This window comes from Artibeus jamaicensis, unplaced genomic scaffold (genome assembly GCF_021234435.1).
Source record: "Artibeus jamaicensis isolate MK-2021 breed Jamaican fruit bat unplaced genomic scaffold, CSHL_Jam_final contig_484, whole genome shotgun sequence".
NCBI classification, from domain to species: Eukaryota; Metazoa; Chordata; class Mammalia; order Chiroptera; family Phyllostomidae; genus Artibeus; species Artibeus jamaicensis.
Genome location: NW_026521859.1, coordinates 1,911,150 through 1,935,739, shown reverse-complemented (window position 1 = coordinate 1,935,739; position 24,590 = coordinate 1,911,150). Strand labels below are relative to the sequence as shown.

Here is a 24,590-nt window from a genome sequence, read left to right as displayed (position 1 = left end):
ATGTGTCTTATTTTTTCTTTTTTTTCAGTGTCTAGAAATATTTCTAAGGTGTGCTCATAGGAAAGGAGTTGAGGAGGGAAGGGAAGATCATTATCGGGGTACTGCTAGCTGAGGAGGAAGGGAAAAGATTTAATGAGAGACTGTTTGTGCCTTGTATCATTCTCATCATTCCAGGCTTCATCAAGCATAGATAATGGTGCCATAAACCAGGTTATAGAATATGGATTATGGGATTTTGTGTCACAGAAGAACCATTCTTACACTCATCTCTCATGTTCTTCACAATCAGTATTAACATGAATAGACACAAATGACCAGAAGCTTAGGGTTGTGTTGTTGAAATCTAATTTCAAGTTCATTTTCACGTACTCCATGTTGCTTCTCTACCTTAGTTTAATTGACCGATAGGCAGTTGTTCATATAAATAGTAGCCTCCTCCCTGTACTCACTGCTCCAATCTCTTCTCATCAGACAGTATTTCCTCACTTTTTGAAAGTCAGTTGCTCAATTTTGATAATATAACTATAGCTACAACATTTAATAAGCGTCATTAACCTGTATCTGGCAAGGAGAAGGAGGCTTTTCAAAAGATTTGATATGATTGGGTTTGTTGAAAGAATATGGTTTATATTCATGATGATACACATAGCCAATATTTTTTCTTTGCCAGAGGATCTGCAGTGGCTTTGTAGGTATTTACTGCACCCTGAATTTCGCATTTATTAATTCTGTCCTTTCTCTGGGAATAATTTCTTATAATAGTGATATGAAGTCCATTATATTAGCTAAAAACAAATGTACTGGGAATATCTAAAGCATCTTGTTGTTATGTCATGATCCCCAGTGAAGAAATTTTAGGGACTTTTGGAGAGTGGATATATTGGGTTTTTCCTAATTTAACTAATATATTTGCTTAAGCATTTTATTTTTTCCTTAGAATATTTTGGTATATTTAGCTCAGTGTACTGATAAATGTTAGCGATATAGTTAAATTGTGTAAATACTTTATTGTTAGCATATAACCTCTTCTTTCCTATAATTATTGAGATAAAAATTTATATTTTGTTTTAGTCAAGACGCATGTAATTTAGCATATTTTACAGTAGGTATTAATTTAACTAAAGAAATTCATAGAGAATTCTCTCATTATTGCAATAATATAAAATGAACTAAAGGGAAAAATGAAGATTTTTATCATGTTTTATTTAAAATATTTTATTTACTTATTTTTTAGAGAGAGGAGAAGGGAAGAAAAAAGAGTGGGAGAGAAACATCAATGTGTGGTTGCCTCTCATGTGTCCCCTACTGGGGACCTGGCCTGTAACCCAGAAATGTGCCCTGACTGGGAATCAAACCGGCGACCTTTTGCTACAAAGGCCCACACTCAGTCCACTGAGCTACACCAGCCAGGGGTGAAGATTTAAAAAGAAATTATTATTTCTCATATTACATTATGAATTTACAAACAAAACTCTAAGTGAACAGAAAAACAATGCTGTTGTCAGAAAAAATAGGATTCTTCCATGGTATTGTAGGAAATGTACTTCAAGGGTACATGCATAAGAGGGTCTGAGGCATAGTGGCAAGATTCACTGGAGTGTAAACAAAGGACACCATAGTGTCCCCCAGGTATACCATGCACAATGTCTCATCCGTGGCTAGGTGGTTCCGCATCGTGCCACTGAGGAAGAAGTCCTGCCTCCGGGGCCATGGGCCCGCACTTATCCCCACCAAGTGCAGGAGGAGGTCCAGGACCCAGGGCTGCTGCAGTCCAGCACAGCCTCTGTTCCCAGCTGGCTGGCCATTTGAACTTCTGCGGAGAGAAAGCACGAATGTGGTTGATACCCAGAGCAGAGTAGGCTTTCTTTAAATTATTTAACCTCTTTCCTGAATCTTCCCAGGGCTGTGCTGGTACCTCCCCCTATTCAATCCCTTTCCTGGATCTTCCTGGGGCTTGTGCCCTTTATCTTATGGAATCTTTTCCCCAGGTTTTTCTTCTTCCCTTTATGGTCACCATTTTAGTCCTTACTGTGCAAGCCTCATAGTAAAAGGACCGTCCCCTGAATCACCTGGGATTGTACTACACAGGCCTCAGCACAGCAGTTCCCCCTCACTGTTTATCCCTCCCTGGTTAATCTGGGGAATGCCCTGGTTGTTCCCGGGGTCTTTCCTGCCTACTTGGCAATTAGTGTCTGTTTGGTGGAGAATGTGGCTGTCCACAGGAGTGTCTGTGAAGCTGCCCCTTCCTACTTAAACCGGCGTAATTAGATGTCTGGCTCCCTTCTTTCATCTAACTTTTAATATCTAACTAGCTGCCTACTCTAACGACAATGCGAGGTACATCCTGAAGGATGGTTTCCTGCTGCGCAGAATAATCGTAAACCTCAGTGCACACTACCCCGGTCTACAGCAGTCAGAGACAGGAGCACTTGGCCAAGACTGGCACGGAGCAACCGGGAATGGCAGCAAGTAGTGACTGTCTTACAAAATGGTGTGACTGCAAAAGCAGTCACTCACAAACAATGTGGGACTCACTGGGAGAAGGACTGCAGGTGCCTCTTCATTGTGTTTGGTGATTCGCAAGCCTGCATGCTTGGCAATACCATAAGAACTTTTAGTTTTCAGTGTTCAATGCATTTCATCTGTCAGAGAGTAAAAGCCATATTGACACATCTATCATAAACTCTGAAAATGTTTGCTGTTTTAACAAGAACAGAAATATGGAGGAACACAACTTTGTTACATTTTAGCTAAATATATTTATAATTGTGCCTCTTTATGTCGACTGTTCTCCATGAAAATTGAAGGTTTGGCTGATGTGTGAACTCAACCGCCTATTTAAATGCAACAATGCTGATAAAATATATGGTAACTATTAAAATAAGCCTTTGTAACCCAACAAGAAGAGAGAGAAACCTCTGAGTACTGGAAATGATGCAGGAGCTTCAAGTGAGAATGTTAAAAAGAAGCTAAAGCTCCAATGGAACACAGGTACTTCAGGATCTCTGTGCTAGGAGCCAGGAGCTTGGATTTGAACTTTCCCTATGGAGCAGGTCTAGGACCTGAAAAGAAATTCTTTGTGTACATCCAAGAACCTAGAAAGTCACAGTGGACATAAAACATGAGACAAACAAACAAAGGATAAATCCATCCATTATCTTTACCCTGCACTCTTGGGTAGTTAAATAGACATCCAACCCTGAAAACTTAAAGATGTGGTGATATGCCATCCTGGAGGTTTAGAAATATCAGGGTGATAAAGTGGAAGCAGTTCCAGAGCTAGTCAAACTCCTAGGTCCCAGCAAGGGTGACTTGGAAACGTATTGCAGAGATCGGTTCCTAACCCAGGGCTTGCTTCAAAGACACCTAGGGAAATTGTTACCAGTTACCCTGACTGAAGATGAGCTAAAAAAAAAGGAAGCCATTAAATGACTAAAGATTATTATGGAGGAGAGGCATGAGAGAAGGTCTGCAGATAAAAGATATAGGAGTTTGAGCAATGAGGGACTATAGAAAAATCTGGAAAAAGTTTATAAATATGTTAGAAATATTAAAATAGTCAACAGGAATTATAGGTACCACAAAAAGAGATTTGTAAAAAGAACCAAATAAAACTTCTGTAAGTAAAAAATAAATTCATTATAAAGTTTGTCATCTATAACATACAAGTATAGAGTTGAAGAAAAATTAATTAACTGTTGGATTTATATGTGGAAACCATCTAGAATGCAGCATAATGAGATAAAAATATGAATGGGATTTTATAGAAATGGAGGATGGACTGAGAAGATCCAAAATATGTTTAATAGAAGCTCTATAAAATGAAATTAGATATAATGGGAAAAAGGCAACATTTGAAGAGATATGTTCCTGGAGGATTTTCTGGAATTGAAGAAAGACGTGGGAATGCAGGAATATACCAAGTCCCACAGAAGGACGCATACAAAGAAACCCACTCTCCGAGACATCGTAGTGAAATTACAGGATGTCAGGGATGAACAATCTTACACCCTAACCAACTGCGCAGACAGGAGACCGGCCAAGTCAGGACGTTTACATGGCAGCGGGAACTGAAGCCCAAGCCGGCGTGATGGGACCATCGAGATGCTGCAGCGCAGCAACTGTTGCCCCAGAATTCTAATCTGTGTCCAGTTAGACTCTCATTCGAGAATGAAAACAAAAATGTTTTCAGATAAAGTCCAAGGCAGTAAGGTCTGAGGGAAATTACTGGAGCATTTACTTCAGTAAGAAAAATGAAATCTGGACTAAAGGAGTAAAACACAGAAACCAAGGATAAAGAAATAACATTGGCCTCCTTTTTAATTTAAAACAATTTGTAAAAAACCAAATCATTGTCTTTCACAAAGCATGAAAACTGGATTTTTATGTATAAAGGTTCTTAAAGAAAAATCTGTTTTTGTTTTCATTTGCAATAAATGTAAATATCCGACAATGCTCATGTGTGTAAGTAAAATGCGATACAGAGAATTAAATATTATGTGAACTTGAAGAATTTTTGATGTCTTGTGATAGTGCTTATGCTAAGACATTCAGGGAAATCAACATATAAAACATCGTATTTACTGTTATGTGAGCTGAATAAAAACATATAGAAAAAAATATTGTAAGGCAATGTACCAAAAATACTAAAAGTCGTTTTTGGTGACATAATAATTTTTCCTTTAATTTTATACTTTTTCAAAATCTTACAATGAACATATTACTGTCATGATAAAAGAACTTTAGTATACTTAGTAACATAGATATGTTATTTCACTAAATAAACACTGTGTTTGTATTTTGCAGGCAAACCTCTCCTCACCATCCTCTTCGGTGTCTGAGAATCAGCTGGTACGTGTCCTCTTTTTAAGTCATAGACCGACTTTAGAAATTTCTGATCCTTTGAGACAACTTTATTTGAGCAACAGTGAACTGAGAATAAATTTATTACGAGTTAAGCATATGAGTTAATTTGCTTACTTTTCTAAATAAAGTTTACTGATGCTTTACTAAGGTTCAATGGCAGTTGTTCTGCAGGCTACAAACATACATAAACCCACCCATATAGACCTTCTTTGCCAGTAACTTGCATTCTAGTAGTGTCGTTAGAATTGACTTGTTGAGGTCAGCAGCAAGATATTGGGTTTTAGAGAAGGCGAGGGCTCACTTCCTGATGGAAGAGATCAGAAGAGCGTTCAAGAAAAGGTTATATTACATAATGCAGGGTAGGATCTGGACTTGAGGAAATGGGAAACAAAGTATTCTGATAGAAAGATTAGCATGAGAATGGTCTAGACCAGTGATGAGCAATAGAAATATAATGAGAGTCATAAATGCAAGCCACATATGTCATTTGAAATTGGGTAGTAGCCGCATTAAAATAGTAAAAGCAAACAGATCAGATTCAATACTATACTACTTGTTCAATTATATTGTATGTTATATATTATATATAATATTCTATAATGATATATTATATATTCAATAATGTGTATCGATAATGATAATATATATTATTTCAACATATAATCAGTATAAAATTGAGAAATTTCACATTAGTTTTTTGGACACTGTGAAACTCGTTATGTGTTTCATATCTACAGCTCATCTCAAATGTAGACTAGCCCCATTTCAAGTGTCCCGCACAAGGACTAGCGACCACTGCGCTGGACAGCACAGATTGAGACTCTAGAATCTGTTATTCATAGATAAAATTTTGATTAAATAGGAGAATTACTTTTTCTTAACAAATTTAAACCATGAAATAAGTTACCTCCTGGTAGTTAAAGAATTCCTTTGTAGCTTTAATTTTTATTGCTTATAAACTGAAAATGAGGCATGTTCAGTGAAATTAGTGAAAGTTCTTAGTAAAGCAGTTTGAAACATGAAGAAAACAAAGTCACTGCTTAATACTGACTTTTCCCCCTTTTAAAGCAGTCGTTTTAGTGTCCCACCTCCATGGCCAACAAGTCATCTTGCCATTATCACGTCACAAGGACAAAAACATTTTTACTTTGTCTGAAAAACCATAAAAGGGTAGTTTGACTCTTAAAATGCCCTGATTCAGTCAAACTGCTTGGGTAGGTTGATGTTCATACACATAGTGCACATGTATGGAGCGCGTTTGCATGCGTGTGTAAATGTGATGGCAGTTGGTTTTGAACATGGCCATCAAAGACTGTTGAAGGAGTGCTGGCAGGGGGGCCACAAGATCCACATGTACTTCCTGCTCCGACACTGACTTCTGCACTGATGGTAGATAAGTCATGAATCTGTGAGTCTGGGCCTCAAACTCCTCACTGGACAATGAGAGCATTCTCTTACCCAGGAGCCTCCCCAGCCTTTCGAGTGCTGGGAGTCTGTCATTACTAACACAGTGAAGTGAAGGAGTTGCCATGGAAACCAGCACTGCAATAACATAATAAAGCTGAACGGTTTCCCACTGTAGATATGAAAATATTACTATAACCATTTTAATATTTCAAATAATGATATATTTTCCTTGAGAGTAATGTTGAAAATCAAGACTATTTTAATATTCTTCAGAGGGGGCAGGATTGAGGCTGGGAGGAAGGGGTGGATGGGGCGGGGGAACATGGTGGCGGGAAAATGGAGACAACTGCAGTTGAACAATAATAAAAAAGTGCAAAAAAATTCCTCATGTATAATTATACTCAATAGTATAATAAATACAGGTTTTAGATATTAAATGATTACATATATACACAAATATTTATTAGTTATATACAAATATTTATTTTTTGCATATATATTATCAGACTAACATATATATATATATATATATATATGAGAGTTCTTGGCTTAATATTTTAGGAAATTATTTCAAAGAAGCAAATACACATAATGACTTGATGAAATGGGATGTAGTAAAAAAATCATTGCAAATGTAATAGATAAACCTTTTCCTGCATTACAAAATAATCGTATAAATTCTATGTCTGTGTTCTCTAGGGAGGAAAATACAAAGCATTGCTTTGACTGACGTTGATGATAATTTGTTTGCATATACTGTAAGCCTTTTCTCTAAAGAGTTCAAGAAAAATTTTAACCAAGTTTTAAATTAAATTTTAATACCCAAATGTGCTTGAGATATAGGTGGGTTTGAGAAGGGATTATAATTAAGTAAGATATCACATAAAAAAGGAACATTTCCCGCATTGATACAATTGCTTAATTCAATCCCATTAACTTCATTTCATGGCATTAACCCTATACATACATCACCTGGGAATAAAATAGATTATAAATTATTGCCTGCAGCAATGTTATATGGCATTGCTTTTAAAGGATTTACAATATTTTTACTTTTAAGCAATACAACTAATAAATTAACTTATACTTTTTTCACTTTTATGAATGAATTTTAAATATTTGCCATCATGTATTCTCTTCAGGATTAAGTTCTGAATAAATTAATAAATAAGAATGCTTTTGAAAAGTAAAACTATATACACATATACACACATTTGTGCTTGTAACACATATACATATATAGATGATGTATGACAGGTAATTGATGATATATATTGCTTTTTGTTAATATATGTTATTTACTTATATATATGTGTTTGTGGAGCACAAAAAACCAAAATTACTGGGAATGCGATAAATTATAATTAAATTACTTAAGTAAATGTTGTATGTTTATATAGAATAAGTAGTTAAAATTATTTGGCTTCTATTTTAGGCAAGAAATGTAATAAACTGGTTGAAGTGAAAATATATGATAAAATGCTGTGGTAGCAAAGCCTCATACAGAGGGCGTTTTGTTTTTGAGAATTGGCTTTTTAAGAATATATCACTTTTTCACAATTTTTTTTTCATTGACATGGAAAATTTATCCCTCTAAATTGTTTAAAGTTTTCTTCTTGAATTTTTAAAAATTGTTGTTCAAGTACAGTTGTCTCCATTTCCTCCCCCCCCCCCAGCCATCCCCACTTCCCTCCCTAGATCCTACCCTCTTTGGTTTTGTCCATGTGTCCTTTATAAAAGTTCCTGAAAACTCTCCCCCCCTCATTATCCCCTCCCCCGTCCCCTCTGGTTACTGGCAGTTTGTTCTTTATTTCAATGTCTCTGGTTCTATTTTGCTTGCTTGTTTGTTTTGTTGATTAGGTTCCACTTATAGGTGAGATCACATGGTATTTGTCTTTCACCGCCTGGCTTATTTCACTTAGCATAATGCTCTCCTGTTCCATCCACGCTTCTTTGCATTGCTGCTGTGCCAATTAAACATTGGAAGAAAAAATATATGATCTGACCCTTACTCCTCAAATATGTTCATTTTTTTGTTCTGGAAACCAAATTATTTAGTAGTGAGCTCAGGGAGAATAATTTGGGGGCACTTATAAAACTAATTCACCAATCTCTGCTTCAGTTTCTCTTTTTCTATTAAACAATATCACAGAACATCAAAACTGGAAAGAAACTGAGAGCTAAGGGTCTTGGAAATACCCACCTAGAAAATGGGGGTTGGTGTAACTCCTCTGTCAGCCTCAAGGGGTTATTGCAAGGCTCCCCTATTATAGTTTGTGAAGCTGCTTCTGCAGCCCTGTCCAGGTGGAAGGTGTTATTATTGTACACAAAACCTCTAAAATGTTAACTCTGAGATAATATGAGAGACCATTGTTACAGGTGAAAACATAGACCCACAGCTTTTAAATACATTATCTAAGATCAGTGTTAGTGGTCCCCCTTGCTCTGTGTAACTTTCAAAAGGAATTGTTGTGAATTTTAAGTAATTTGAGGGGAATAAGAAAAGGTTGATGAAGTTGGGGAATTGGGTCTCTGGGAAAGTGTGGCATTCATTGGACATCTGTGTCGGGCCTGCGAGGGTGTGACCCCTTACTGAAGAGAACACTGGGCAGGGCTGTCAGTACGGTGTACAGGTTTTTCACCTGTGGACAGTGCTTCCCCTAGTATAACAAAGGGAACAAAGGAAAGGAGAATCTAGGTTGGAACTTCACAAGCTTTCCTAATTCCTGAGCTGAGCCATCACAATATTAACAGAGCCTGGTGGCATGTCTCTTCTCTGCATAAGAAAACAGATGAGCCCTGGCTGGTGTGGCACAGTCATTTGAGTGCTGGCCTGCGAACCAAAAGGTGGCATGTTTGGTTCCCAGTCAGGGCACATACCTGGGTTGTGGGCCAGGTCCCCGGTTGGGGGTGTGTGTGAGGCAACTAGTGTATGTCTCTCTCACATATAGATGTTTCTCTGCCTCTGTTTCTCCCTTCCTTCCTCTCTCTCTACAAAATAAATGAATAAAATCTTAAAAGAAATAAAAGAAAAGAAAACTGGGGCACTACAAGATGGGGAAGCGCCAGCCCTTTTCCTTGGAGGTAGTAGGGGAATGTGGTTTAGGTGGCATTTGGCCTTTGCTTTTGAAGTTTCATGCCATTACAAAATGCTCATTGTTTTCCATGGTGGAATACTGAATGTGGAGAGCACAAAACAATAGATTGAAAAAATAAGCCACATGGCTACATACAGGTAAAAGCAGATGCAGTTTCCTGGAACACTATAAAGAAGAGTGCTTAAACTTGCAGATATTTCATCCCGGGTTCTGAATGCCAGCTGATGTGTCCTGCTTTATTGCTGAGTGACTCACCCTTCTGAGGGCTCTTGAAGTCTCCGTTGCTCAGTAAATGTGGCCCTGAAAGCTTTTGTGTAGAACTGATGTCTTCTTCGAACTTAAAAGCAGTTTGTCCTTGATCAGGTTTTCCTTGGCACAACATACTGAAGTGCCTCAGCGTTTATCAGAGACTCCTCCTCAGGTCTGAGTCATGCTTTTGTCTTTTCTCCAACCACTGAAATGTTTCAATTTGGCCAATCTGTGTTGTGTACATTCCTCAAAATGTTTCTTAAGCCCTGGTATGTGGTTTCTAATTATTGAAATCTTATGGTTGTTTACTTTCATACAACTACCACAGTAATTATAATTTTTTATTTTGGAAAAAAACACTTCAGGTAGACTGAAGTGTTTTGTATCCACTTAGTATCACTTAGTATTAACACTATCAAAAATGTGAAAATAGAAAAACATTTTCTTTTCCAATTCTTTTATGCTGTTTTTTCCTTTACAATGTTCTGTCAAGCATATTACCACATTAGATTCTCACAGTCTCTTTGAGTTAGAATGACCGAAATTGTTGTTTTTATTATTCTGATGAAAGAAATAAACTGAGTACAGATATCTACAATGCCATTTCAACAGTCCTACGGCTAATGGGTACTATAAAATCCTGTTTTGCTGCTGCTCCTGTTTTTTTTTCCCAATCTTAAAAACTGTAGTGTTTCGACATTTGAGATATTTCTCTGAGGGGAAAAATAAGGGTTAAGAATATGCTTCAAGTATATAGTATGGTTTTTTGGAAAAAGAATTAGAGCTAAAAAAACATTTATTATTTAAATGAGTAAATCAGCTGCATAATTTAGATAAGTGCTTTTGTCAACAGTCTTGACTGGTAGAATGTTTTTGAGTTTCTATCAGCTTGTTGCCACAGAAACTCTTTTCAAAATAAATAGATAACACTAGAAAATAAAGACAAGACTGAAGAAATGGGTGAAAGAAATAACTATGGCACTTTAATAGGCTCTTTGGATCTGATTGGTAGGTGTCCTAGCCAGGCTCACACAGAATTTTCTATTTTTTTGTTTTATTACATTTTTGCTGTCTTGTTATATATCTTATTTCATCAAAAGGATAAAAATAAGCCCTTGAAAACTGGGACCGCCACCTCCTCACAACTGTTTCAGAGCATGCTCCTATAGTCAAAAGCAATTATGAACATCAGTGCTAGTTGAAGTTACTAATTTAAAAAAGATCTTGCTCTAAGAAGCCATTATTTTAAAATATTAGTATTGGATTTTCTAGGTCAGTACTGGCAGTTAATTTTCAACTTTGGTCTCTAGCCAGAGGCAGTACCAACTTGTCACAGAATATGATTTTGAGTTCCGGGCAGAAACAGTGTCTATTTTTACAGTGCCCTGAGCAATGCCAAAGTTTAAGTGCATACGTGATGAGTTATAAACAGGAATGAATAGCAGGCCATTAAAACCTGCCCATGGGCCCTGGGGACTTTACCTGCTCTAGCCCTTGGACTTCATCTCCCTCAAGACTAACAATAGAGTTAGATATGATCTCCCGAGTTCCACCTCACTTTCAATTCTCAAAAAAAGTATGGCCATACTATCTTTTAGTTTTGAGTTTTATTGTTTATTACCAGAAGCAAACAGGGGACATGAGAAAACTTTTTTTAATGGAGAGGGTTAAATTTTATGAAGTCCCTAAAGAAGTGCTTTCTGGCCTTGACTTCCTATATCCATCAGAGACCATAATTTCAGCCTTTTATCTCTGAGAGTTGAGTCACTAATACACTTCCCTTCTTCTGTTCTCTACTGGTGAAAGGCATTGTGGATCTTCTGTCTTGAAGTTTACTTTCCCTGGGTTATACAGTAATCAAAAATTCAATGCAGGAGAAATCATGGGAGACCCCCCAAGCAGGCAACCAACACCTGTTAAGGCCTCCATACTGAAGGCCTCTACTGGATTATCACCTGTATACAGGGCTTCTATCTGTCAATTAATTTACCTGTTCTGTAAATATTTATTTGGCATCTCCTCAGTGTCAGGTGTGGTTGTAGGTGTTGGAGATACAAAAATGAACACAACAATGATCTCTAGCCTCACAGAGCTTACATTCTAGTGGAGAAAGCAAGACAATAAATGTGAACTGATGTCAGATTTTGATAAGTACTTTGGAAACAAAGTAAGGCAGGGAAGGGAAAAAGGTAGGGATTGCAATCCAGGAAAGGGAGAAAAGAGTTCGTACAAACTCCCAGAGGGACTGGCACAGTGTAGGATGGAACGGAAAGAGTGAAGGGGTGGGAGGGGTGGTAGCAGGAGATTAGGTCAAAAGGGGGGAGCTGGTTGGGGATAGAAAAGATTAGGTCATATAGCACTTTGTAGGCTTTTACTCTAAGTGAAAAGGTGAAGCATTTGAGAGGAGTGACATGACTTGACTTACATTGTTATTGTTCTGTGGTTTACTCAATTGGATTATCAACTCTGTGAGAATAAGGGTTATGAGGGGAGAACCAAAAACAAACCCAGAATTATATTCTGGAGGGCAAGCCCCTTGTAGTACAGGCTTCTCCCACTAGGTGAGTGTTCTAGGAACCCATCTGTATCAGCTGGTGTTGTTGTGAGAAGCGGCATTCGGCTCCAGTGAATTTTTTTTGAAGACTCAATGCGTTTGCCCATTTTGTGATGGGTGACTACCAGTGCACCTGCCCACATCATGCTGTGTTCAGCAGTTTTTCACCAAACATGGCATGACCCCCATGTCCCACCCTCCCAATAAACCCAATCTCACCCCAAGTAACTTTTTGTTGTTGTTTCCCTGGATGAAAAAAATCCTCAAAGGGAAATGTTTTGCTGATGTGAAAGAGCTGAAACAAAAAACGACTAAAACACTCACAGGCATAGAAATTAACATGTTCAAAAACTTTTGAACAGTGGAAAAAATGTCTCAATAGGTGCATCACATCACGTGGAGAGTACTTTGATTGAAATTTAAACAAGCAAGAATAAATACATAATTTTTAATAAATAGATTTTTATATTTTTGGGGTTTCCCTTTGTATATCTTATTCATCTCTGTACACACAACAGTTTCTGACATAGGCTACGTTCCAAGTGAGAAAACGGCTCCAGAGAACACCTAATAGAGATATACTTAAAAGCTCCAAGATGACTGTGGTTTTTGAAGCACTTCTAAAATCTTACATCCAAGGTAAATCAGTTCTCAGTGGGTTCATCAAAATGAATGGAAATTTGCCATTTGGAGAACTTTCTCATTGTTCGTTCCATGCATTTTGTGCTGACTGCGGAATTATTACCTGCTTTTATTTCTCCACTTAGGCTGGAAAGAAAAACATGGAGTTGCTATAAGAATGACATTTGTGTTTGTAAGCTTTGAGGCTCACTTGTCTATGGATGTGATAGCAGACAGAAATGAAAGAAGGGTCTCTTTGGGCTAGTTTTTTTGTAATATTGCTTGAAAGCAACAATCTTGTAGTAATTTACCTTTATAGACTCTTTTAACTTCATCATATTATTTTCTTTGTTTTTGTTTGGACACAGACTTAGCAAATTAGATTGGACAGGATTAGAGAAACAAAGTCTATTTGAACTTGGAAGATATTAAGGGCCTATGAGCAAAGCTGCACAGTAGATAGGAAATTACTAAAGGATAGTCCATTTTTAAGCCTCTGCTTCCATCTGGAGGCAGAAGTTCAAGGTTAAACAGATGTCTCTGTAATGGCAGACAAAGGAATGTCTGCCTTTGGGTGGGCGGTATGGTATTTTAATGGGATGGGTTCCAGCCTTTAATTTTAATGTGTACATGAATCACTCAGGGATTTTGTTAAAATGCAGATTCTGATTCAGGAGATCTGGGGTAGAGCCCCAGCTTTGGCATTTCTAACAGGTTCTCAGGGGATGCAGATACTGCTGGTCTCTAGGCCCCTTTCTTAGTGACAAAGTGGTAGCAGACATCTCACTTGGATAGAACCATTAGTTTACTTGTGTTGCAATTTAGCCTCCAGCAAATGTGGGTTACATAACTATTTGACATTGAAGAGCAAAATATTAGGGAGAGCAGGAAGGAAGTTAACTAATATTCTAACAGAATCTTATGTGTACTGGCAACACCACCAGTTGCTTCTTACGTACTCTTTTATAGACTTTCTGTGAGCCACTTTGATAACTTTGGTTGAAAGGGATTTGAAGAGCAGAAACAAGCCTTATGCAATAACTCTGTGTGGTGTGATTCCTGAGGAGGCAGGAGTGTAAATAATAAAATGTGTCATTACTCACTACTAAAAGGCTTAATCATGAGTTAGAATTATAAACCTTCTGCAGACAGGTCGAATGGCTTTTTCAAGGTCACACAGTTGATTACACTATTGCAAAATATAAAATCTATGTCTTCACTGCTCTCTTCCTACCAATATCATGCTGCTTCTTGGGAGTGGATTTTTAACCAAGTCCAGAGAGACATCAGAATACATTTTGATGTCTTGGCCACATAAACTCTAGAGTTCTGTAGGAGGTGGAGTGTGCAGGGTGTGAATGTGTGTGTAACAGAAGGAAGGATGTATGGATTTGTATATTGAGCAGAAGCATCAGGTCCTATGGTTTCCAAGAATATTCTTCTGGCAGGAATGTTAGCTTTCTTTCCACTACAGAAAAGAAAAACCGGATTTAGGAAGACTAGTAAAAAGAAAAGTAAGATGATACAGAATGAGGAGACAATGGCCAAAATCAAGAATTGTGGCAGTTGTTAATGAATGGACATAGAAAGTTATAGAGAGATAGGTGTTTAAAATTACTTTTTAAAATTATGTTTTATTGATATACTATTACAATTGTCTAATTTTCCCCCATTTTCCCCACTCCGCCCAGTACCTTCCTCTCACTCAGGCATTCCCCACACCATTGTTCATGTCCATGGCTCATGTATATGATATCTTTAGCTACTCCTTTTCCCATAGTGTACTTTACATCCCCATGGATATTCTGTCACCAACTATTTGTACTTCTCAGTCCCCTCACCTCTTCATCCATTCCCTCACACTCCCCTCCAATCTGGCAACCACCACTCTCTATATCCATGATTCTGTCTCTGTTCTTCTTGTTTGCTTAGTTTTTGTGATTCAATTGTTGGTAGATATGTATTTTTGCCATTTTCTTATTCATAGTTTTGATCTTGTTTTTTCTTAAATAAGTTCCTTTAACATCTCATATAGTAATGGATTGGTGACAATGAACTCCATTAGTTTTTCTTGTCTGGGAAACTCTTTATCAGCCCTTCGATTCTAAATAATGCCATTGCTGGGTAGAGCAATCTTGGCTGTAGGGCCCTGCTTTTCATGAATTTGAATATTTCTTGTCACTCCCTTCTAGTCTGCAAAGTTCCTTTTGAGAGATCAGCTGATAGTCTTATGGGAACTTGCCTGTAGGTAACTAACGTCTTTTCTCTTGAAGCTTTTAATATTCTCTCTTTATCTTTAAGCTTTGACATTTTAATTATGATGTGTCTTGGAGTGATGTGTCTTCTTTACATTCATCTTGTTTGGGACTCTGTGCTTCTGGGATTTGCATGTCTATTTCCTTTAGCAAATTAGGGAAGTTTTCTTTCACTATTTTTTTCATAGTTATTTTTCTTTCTTTTTTTAAAAAAATTTTTTATTTCTTTATCTTTAGAGGGGAAGGGAAGGAGAGAAGGAGAGAAACATTAATGTATGGTTGCCTCTCTCATGGGTCCCCTGCTGGGAACTGGCCTGCAACCCAGGCATGTGCCCTGCCTGGGAATCGAACAGCCATACTCTGGTTCGCAGGCCCACACTCAATCCACTGAGCTACACCAGCCAGGGCTCTCTTTCACTATTTAAAAAAATAGATTCCTAATTTCTTGCTCTTTCTGTGCTCCTTGTAGCACCCCTATGATGTGAATGTTGGAGTACTTGAACTTGTCCCAGAGACTGCTTACACTATCCTCATGTTTTTTAATTCTTTTTTATTGTTGTTGTTCTGATTAGTTGTTTTTTGCTTCCCTGTGTTCCACATCATTCATTGGGTTCTCAGTTTCATCCACCCTTATGTTCTTTATGTTCTGCTTGAAATAAAGCACAATATAAATCATTCTTTATCTCAATTAGTATATTCTTTATTTCTGCTTGAACCTTTTTTACATTGTTGAAGTCCTCACTGAGTTCCTTGAGCATCCTTATAATCAGTGTATTGAAGTCTGCATCTGATAGATTTCTTAGCTCCATTTTGTTTAGCTCTTTTTCTGGAGTTTTGATCTTTTCTTTCATTTGGACCATGTTTTTTTGGCAATCTCCCGTATTGTTTCTATGTATTAGGTAGAGTTTCTTTGACAACTGTGTTGGTACCATGATCTATTGTAGTAGGTATCCTGTAGGGTCCAGTGGCATGGCCTCCCCTATCACCCTAGTTGGGTAATTGAGGTGTGCCCTTTGCGTGGGCTGAGTATACCTTCCTCCTGTAGTTGAGCTTTGACTGCTGTTGGCAGGGCAATGGGAGAGATTTACCCAAGCCAGTCGGGTGCAAGGACTGGATGTGACCACTGACCACCAACCTCTGCCCTCTGTGGAGGATCGGCTGTGTGGGGGCAGGGTGCTGGTGCTCCCACCTGGTTTGTAACTGTCCACTGTGTGCCCAGGCTCTGCGGCTTCCCAGGTGGTGCAGGCCAAGGTCTGCCTCCAGCTGTGTTTTGCCTGGAGCTACTGTGCCTGGGCTGTAAAATGATCTGAGATGGTTGCTACTCTTGCTGGGCTTGGAGTTCCCAGGTGAAGCCAACCCTAGGCTGGCATGCTGCTAGTGTCAGGCCTGTGACAAGTTAGCAAGAGGTATGGGGTCTGGGGGCTCACTGAGATAGGCTGTTGCTTGTTTGAAAGGATTTAGGAAGTTGTGAAATATGAGCCGAGACCTATCATTCATATGAAAAAGTCTCTTAACACTGGTGGGCCCATAATTTGGGTGGGATGAAATGTCAGGGAATCTCCAGAGCAGGGCAATTTGTGTTAGTTAGGTTGATGGAGTCTCAGATATAGCACCCACCAGCTGACTCTGTGGCTCTGTAGGGTTGGGTTCAGAAAAGGGACAGTGGCATCCATCCACCTTTCTGTCTGGGAGAAAGCTGTCTCCCAGCTACAGCCTTGGTGCCAGACACTTCAGTACCACCCTGTGTGCCACTGGTGCCTTTCAAGCTGCTATTTCAATGCTGGAGCTTAGAGGGAGTGAGTCCGAGTAAGTCTGTGTGTGAGTTCTTGAAGAGGAACTGTTGAGACTCCAGCAGTTGCTTCTACCAATTCAAACCCTACTGGTTTTTTTCAGCCAGAAATTATGGGATCTTATCTTCCTGGCATTAGAACCCTGAGCTGGGGTCTGATAGGGGCTGGGACTCCTTGCTCCCCAAATATCCCTCTTGAATTTTTATCCACCACATGTGGATGTGGGAGCAGCCTGTTCCATGTCTCTTCCTCTCCTACCAATTTGGGTGGATGTGATTTCTTTAATTCTGTAGTTATCAGACTTCCATTTAACTTGATTTCCGATTGTCCTGAGAGATAATTGTTCTATAATTTAGTTGTAATTTAGATGTGGTTGTGTGAGGAGATGAGCCGTATTTACCTATGCCACCATCTTTAAAAATGATTTAAATTTCTATCTATATCCTCTCTCACCCTCTCTCTGAGGGCATAGGTATAATCAAAATCATGGACTTGATGATCAGATCACACCTGGATTTAATCTTAAAGACCTTACATACCAGTATTAAGTGCATTATTTGGCATGGAACTTATCTTCTCTAAGTCTTTCACAGGCTTATTGTATATAAGGAATCAATTAGATAATCTACCTAAAATTTGCATCTGGGTCTGTGGGTGAAGGAAAATGTAATTAGCTGCAGTTGAGTCCTCAAAAAATTTTGAGATGGTTTCAAAGAATGTGGAATGATATGAGCAAGGTGCAGAGGCTACCAAGTACATGGTTATGGAAGTGAATGAAGTCAGAATTGGGCCACCAGGACTTTCCAATTTGACTGAAGACTGAGAGACAGTTGGTTGTAGAGGATATGGTTCACGGTTATAGGGTGGGAGGTATGAACAATGTTGAAGGCATGCTGTGTCCAGTCTTCTTTTGCCTAGATTTGGTCTCCATGTCTATGAAATACTGACTGCCGAGTAACAACTAGTAAGGTGCAGAAGAAAATTAGGACTAGAGAAAAGAGGTGGCCCTACCATGGTAGCTCAGCTGGTTAGCGTGTCTTCCTGATATGCTAAGGTTGCAGGTTCAATCTCTGACCAGGACACAAACAAAAGCAACCAATAAATGTATAAATAAGTGGAACTTCAGACAGACCAAGACTGTGGACAGAGTCTAAGAAAGGAGCATGTGAAAAATCTGGTAAAGTAGGAGAAATAGATAGAGAATAATTATCAAGTTGTCAGACAACCATGAGATCCAGGAAATTCATGGGAACTAAAGAGTACAAAGGCTGGTAGAGAAACAAAGATGAAGCATCAGGTACGTGATATTCAACCAACCAGAAGGTCCTTTTCTGGTCTCACCTGGAACATGATGATTCCAAGAAAAATGATCTGAGTGAAAGGCTCCAGGCCAGGATAACCCCCAAATTCTGTCTGCTAGGAGCACAGAGACCAGTGGTCATGTTTTGTAGCAGAGGGATTCTCTTAGCATATCAAGTGCTCCAGAGAGATTTCTTCTCTCTGCTTTCATCTTTATGCATACTTCCCCCCCCAGGTTTAGCTCCTAAAGCTCAATGTTGATTTTAGAATCTGGTAGGCCATGAGTACTGGTGTTATTGTACCGTTTTCCTGACTCACAAAAGTGGGAGAGAAGGAGAAGGCACAGGAGTAGGAACAGAAGGAAGGAGAAATGAGATAGGAAGTACAGTTGACAGGAAATCTGGACAACGTAGGATTATGACTCAGATCCTGTGATATTGGGGGAGATATCAGGTGCCTGGGCTGTGTTCTTGCATTGAGTTTACTTGAGGGATATTGTTCTCTTATGTATACTCAACTGCGTGACTTCATGCATAATTAGATGTTACTTGCTCATTTTTCCCCCTTGAAGGAAATTAGGGTTTCTTAAGTGGGAGGTATTTCTAAGCCTGAGGAAGAGAAGGACTTTTCCCCATCTGTATTTCCCCAGTTGGGATACACACACACATGCACACACACACCAACTGGGAGAATATTGATTGAAAAAATATTGCAGATCAACATTTACTCAAGACTTGAAATATTTCAAGTGGTTTATAGAGCAGAGAGATAAATGTACTCCCTTAAGGTTTAAGTTGTGCTCATCAACATTGATTGAGGAGAACCAATTTACTCTTTTCCGAAAGAAAATGGGTTGAGAAGAATGATTACAGCAAAGTGCCTAAACAGAAAAAGTGTCACAATTTTTTATTGACTTCTTGTTTGGGATCTTTTTGCAAACTTATCAATTATTTTATGACATTTTACAGTGTAACAAGATTTTGGTTTTTGTAAAACATCATTTTGAAATTGCCCCAAACTAGATTTTCCCCTCTCTCTCTTCCATCAAACTGACATTGGGTACAAGTTATGAATCTTGAATAATTGGTCTGTTAGCTAAATGTCTTTTAATGGCAAATTATAGAAATAAACTTGACTTTGAAAACAAAAAAGGGAGTCTAGTGTAAAAGAATAGGAAAGTCTTAGGGAAGCTCAGGACAAAAAATGTAGGTGGGCCCTGGGAACGTTTTGAAATTCATTCTGGAAAGCCCTCAAATGCCTATCTGCTCTCTGGTCTGCCTCTTCACGCACTTTTGTTTATCATTCTTGACCTCATCTGATCTATTTTATGGCAGATTAAGGTTTCCCCATGGCTTCCAAGTTGATATATAATAATTTCGGTCTCCCAAAGTGACCACAGGGCAGTTTAAATACTTGTTCCACATTCTTGGGAGAGAAAATCTGTTTGCTACTCACTGCTCACCCACATAGATTAGAAGGCCACCCCTGGTTTCATCATGTGTGATATGAACATGGTTTCTTGGATTCCTAGCTCTGTAGATTTGGAGACATGAAGGTCGGGGGGGCACTTTCCGGAAGAGCAAAGTTGTTATGGGCTTGATGAATGTACCAAATTCATCTGTCCTCCTGTGCCCAGAATGGGAATGCTCCCTGACACTGAGGGTGCCGTCAGTAAATATTTGTCTAGTGAAGTGATTATTGACTGAATGCACTGGTAAGGATATATAAAAACATGTTTGATTAGATAAATAAAGAAGTTTGTGAATTTTGAGCATCATGACAGTAAATCTGTATGAGTTGATTGCTGTAACAGTTAACTGAAAACTAAACTTACATTAGTTCAAATCATTTAATTTCTAGGCTGTCTTTCTGAATTTGAAAAGACATTTAAAATTTTTTTAAATTATAAATTGTTGTGAAAAACATTTAGATGACTTAATAATACACATATTTATTTAATTTAAATATGTTTATCTATTTTTTCTAAATTATTGGATGTTGTTGAAGACTAAACCTGGAGTAATTCGCCCGGTACCTGTAAAATCCAAAATATTACTGAGAAAAGAGGAGGAAGACTATGAACCCAACCCTTTCAGTAAATACCTGGAAGATAATAGTGACCTTTTTTCTGAGCAGGTGAGTAAATGTGTGTGAAAAAAAATCTTTGATATTTTGATAAATGGCTGTATATAATATAAGATGGTTCTATGAATATAGTATGTGCAAGAAAAAGTTAATTTAATTGGAGTATCCTTAGTAATAAAAAAGGTTAAATTTTACATAATAAAAATCTTATATATTTTCAGGATGATATTTTGAAGTATTACAATGTATTTTTTTTCTCCTAAAAAATGTTCTATTTACTGCAGATATTGTTCTGGTAACCAAGACATTATTGTCTACGAAGACATCATAAAGTCACTGGTTGGATGTGTCATATAGGTGTTATATTCTTATTTCTAAAATCCCGTTTCCTTTTGAAGAGATGTAATATTTTAGGCTTGGTTTATTAGTACAGTTGACAAAAGATTTATTGTTTGAATTCATATTAACATGTGAGGAATGATGTGATGCCCTACTAGTTAGAAAATAGGGCTTCACGCTATTTAAGGCTTTGTTGTTCATTTGGTTTATTTGTGAAACAGGTATATTATCTTCCTATAGTATATCCTATATGTTGGAGGAGGTATAATGCAAGGTTGTCAATGGTGCTTTGTTAGATATTTGGAAAAATATAAAAATATACATTATATAATATAAAACTTCAAAGATTATTTCAAAGAAAAACTTTACATATTTGTTTGTCTTATTAAAAATGCAACAAATAGGCACAGGTTATATATTTTACATCTTAAACATTATATGAGTAAACAACGTAAGCCATCCAAAAGTCTTTCTGCATACAACTAGGGCACATAAGGTCACCACACTTGATAATCTATAATAAAATAGTCTCTTAAAGGAATATAAGCTCTTTTTAATTTTAAGTTTGAAAATATAATTAACAATATTCTTGAAACTATAAGTGACATCTATCTGTACATATGAATGTAAGGACTATCTTATCTGCCACATATTAGCTTTATAACACTTGACAAGTTGTTTCCTCTCTCTAGGTTTCAGTTTCTTAGTAAGGCATTTAGATCAGGTACTTTTCAGGGTCCTTCATATTCCAAAATTTGGATTATTTAAAATGTAAGGGTAACTCTGACTGGATCTGAAGGTCTAGGTACCCCTGAAAAAGTTCATTAGAAATACTTTCTCATGATTAGTTATAGTTTTTAGCTTATAAAGTGGAAACAATTTTATTAATAAAATGAAAATGTTTTCTGTTTATTTATATATACTTTGTGAAGGCTGACATTATTTTAATAAATTAGCATTTTTAGAAAGCACTGATAACATTGAAAATGATAGAGGAAATTATTTGCATTTACTGGAATACAATAGAGTTCTTAAATTAAATACAGAAATCTTATTGATACATAGGGTTGTTCTTATCTAATTCCACACATAGCAGAAATGAGAATTCCTGTTAGAAAAGCATGTTTCTGTTATCAACAAAACACATTATAAATCTATCGCTTGCAGGACACTAACATTTCAGAGGTCCAGGGTGACATTTTCGATAGTATAGGGTCCTTACAAAAACTTTATGAGAGTAATTTACTCTTATATGACAAATATGTCAATAGTTAAAATGAACTTCACTTATGATCCATGTAGCCTACATTCTTCAAGATGTGATCTAATGCTGTAATATAATAATTTTTCTTTTGTATTATAATTTCAATTTTATACATTTTACTTTAAACAAAATTCTTTGTAGAATGTCAAGTTAATCTACTCTAATTGATCAAAATTTGATGTCCTCTGAAATGATAAATTTTGTTTTCAAGTGTAGGAAATTCTTGTTATTATAAGGACTTGCCATTTTTTCTTTGCTTTTCCTGACTATACAGCAAGTTTAAAGCTCTGTTTATGTACAACATAAACCTATGTGTTTTCAGGAAATTTGTTGAACATTTCAGCTCTTTTGCAAATATTAAGGTGCTGCAGAAATAATCTTATTTATGTTTTCTTTCAACCAATTTATTCTTCTGTGTATCCCAATTTCTGTGTGGAGCATAGGAAGAAATAGGAGTCTGAAGACTGTTGGAATTGAAAAAATTTCAGCATAATACTTAAACGTGAATGCCAAACATTCCCTGCTCTTATTCATTGACCTTTCATGAAAGGAGAAATTATGATGGACCCTTGGGGTCACTGCACACTGGGAAACTGCATGTACTCTCAACTTGCCTCTTTATATTGAGTTCCAATTACCATCTCATTGTATATGGAGGCAGAATCTGCAATGGAGGCAGATAACAAAGACAGCCCACAAGTGCAGATGCTTAAATCTACTTAAAAAATAAATTGAGTTATAACAATTTATAATCTCAGCATTGCTACTTGATGAACACTTTAATGGAAGAGATCGTACTCAAATTCAGTTCTAGTCACTACTGTGTCCTCGTCTGCTACCCCAGCGTAAATTGAATGGCTCCAAACTCAGTTGCTATCACCCACCCATGTAATGGAAAATTCTTTAGCCAAAATGTTGGGCCAAATTGAAGCAGCTCACATTCACTAATCTGCCTTGTACTGGGGACAGTTCCACATGACAGGAGTTGTTGGATGAAACTGTTAAATCAGTAAATTTCCCCCAGTAGCTTTTCTAAAGCCATAAAACATGATTTCAAAACTCTCTGTTGCAAAACATCAGACACTAAAGATGATGAGACCAGACAAAACTGTTGCTTCTTAAGCAACTGTATTTACTGTGCACTGGGGAAGCCTTTTGAACTGATAATGAACTGAAAATTTGCCTGGAGTCGGCCTCCGAGTGCTAAGAGGAAAGTTTGAAACCACATACACAGTCAAGTAATTAAGACTCACTAATTAACAACTTTCACATCAAAATGGCTTAGGCCAGAGCCTCATTTTGAGTTAGATTGATTTTTCTAAACAAAATCTCTTCATAATAAAATTTATGCTTTTATGAAATTACCGTTAAATCCATTACTGTATCATTTTGTGGTTCCTTTGAGTTTTTATGAAATATTCTCACCCCCCACAAATGGATTTAAAACCATGAAGTGCTTTGACGCATAGTTCTACTGATAACACAATCAGTTCACTGATATAAATGAAGATGCTAAAGGCCCCAGTGGTTTTTAGTTTGTCCGACTACTTGTGAGTTTGCAAATATATTGGTTAACTTCTGGTCATTTAATGTATCTGACTAGATAAAGGTTGATTTCTTCACTGAAGACACTCAATTTAATATAAAAGAAGTTGCTTTCATCACCTATATAAAATATTCTCTCATTCTTTATAAATTATTAATTTAGGTCATGGCATTAAGTATGTCATTTCCTTCTTAAGGCCCTGGAAGAATGTATAAAAAAAGATTTAGGGCAAAATTAAAGGAGGAATATTGTCATTTTATGTTATTTTCCTAGAACTGTTTTTTTTAATGGGAAATAACAATTCCCAGTACATATGCCTCTTAAATTTTATTATTCTTTGAACTTGCTTCTCAGTAGGGAAAATAATATGTTGATGTGTGAAAATGACTATTTAGCAAATTTTCTCCACATCACCTTACAGAGAACATAAAAGGATAAATATAGGGAATTTTCTCTGTTGTATTTCTTTTATTATTTCTTTTTTTTTTCTGATTTTTCTTGGCCATGCAACTTGCTTCTCTTCTTTACCAAACTCTCTCTGGTTGACCTTGAACTTTGATGATTATGTGGGAGACTTTCAGATTTCTATCTAATGATTGGTCAAGTTATATTTCTACTGTGACCTTCACTTGCACTTCTTTATGTTGCCCATGTGTAAATGTTACAAGGCAGATACCTCTTTCATTAGGTGAAACTGACAGTATTACGTTTATCCTGAATGACTTCTGGCTTAGCCACAAATTGCTACTTTTTCAACATTTGTCAATCAAGAAGGCTCATTGTCTTTTGTAATGAAATGATCTTTTTTTAAGAAATATTTTTCAGATTAAAAGGTTTAATTTGTTTAGGTCTAAAGATGATTAAGTGGTCTGCTCAATTGCTTTAAGGGGGAGAGAACTGAAATTCCTTGTTGTGTAACATTTCTTTTAGAAGGGTTAAGATCAGAGATCTGGCTTCTCCAACTTTTACCAGGTAGTTTTTGTTTACTCAAGTAATGAAATCCTTGTGGGTTGTTCTTTTGCCCCTTTCCCTCCCTCGCTTCCTCCCATTCTTCCTTCCTCCCTTCCTTTGTCCAGATGTAATGGGTAATAGACAATTTACCATAAACAACTTAAGTACTATATGTACTAAATATTCTATCATCAATAAAATTAATTATTTTCTAGTTACATATATGCATTTATATATATATACACATATATATATATTTAATTGTC

The 24,590-nt window shown here is 37.1% G+C and overlaps 1 protein-coding gene across 2 annotated transcripts in view; it reads left to right on the top strand.

Annotated features, from left to right (window-relative positions):
- Positions 1 to 24,590, top strand: part of MLIP (muscular LMNA interacting protein) — a 260,956-nt gene that overhangs the window by 188,371 nt on the left and 47,995 nt on the right. For both annotated transcript variants that reach the window (XM_053668359.1, XM_053668358.1), the window contains 2 exons: positions 4,807 to 4,851; positions 20,147 to 20,275. In XM_053668359.1, coding sequence (XP_053524334.1) covers positions 4,807 to 4,851; positions 20,147 to 20,275 — 174 coding nt within the window. The remainder of the gene's footprint in view (positions 1 to 4,806; positions 4,852 to 20,146; positions 20,276 to 24,590) is intronic.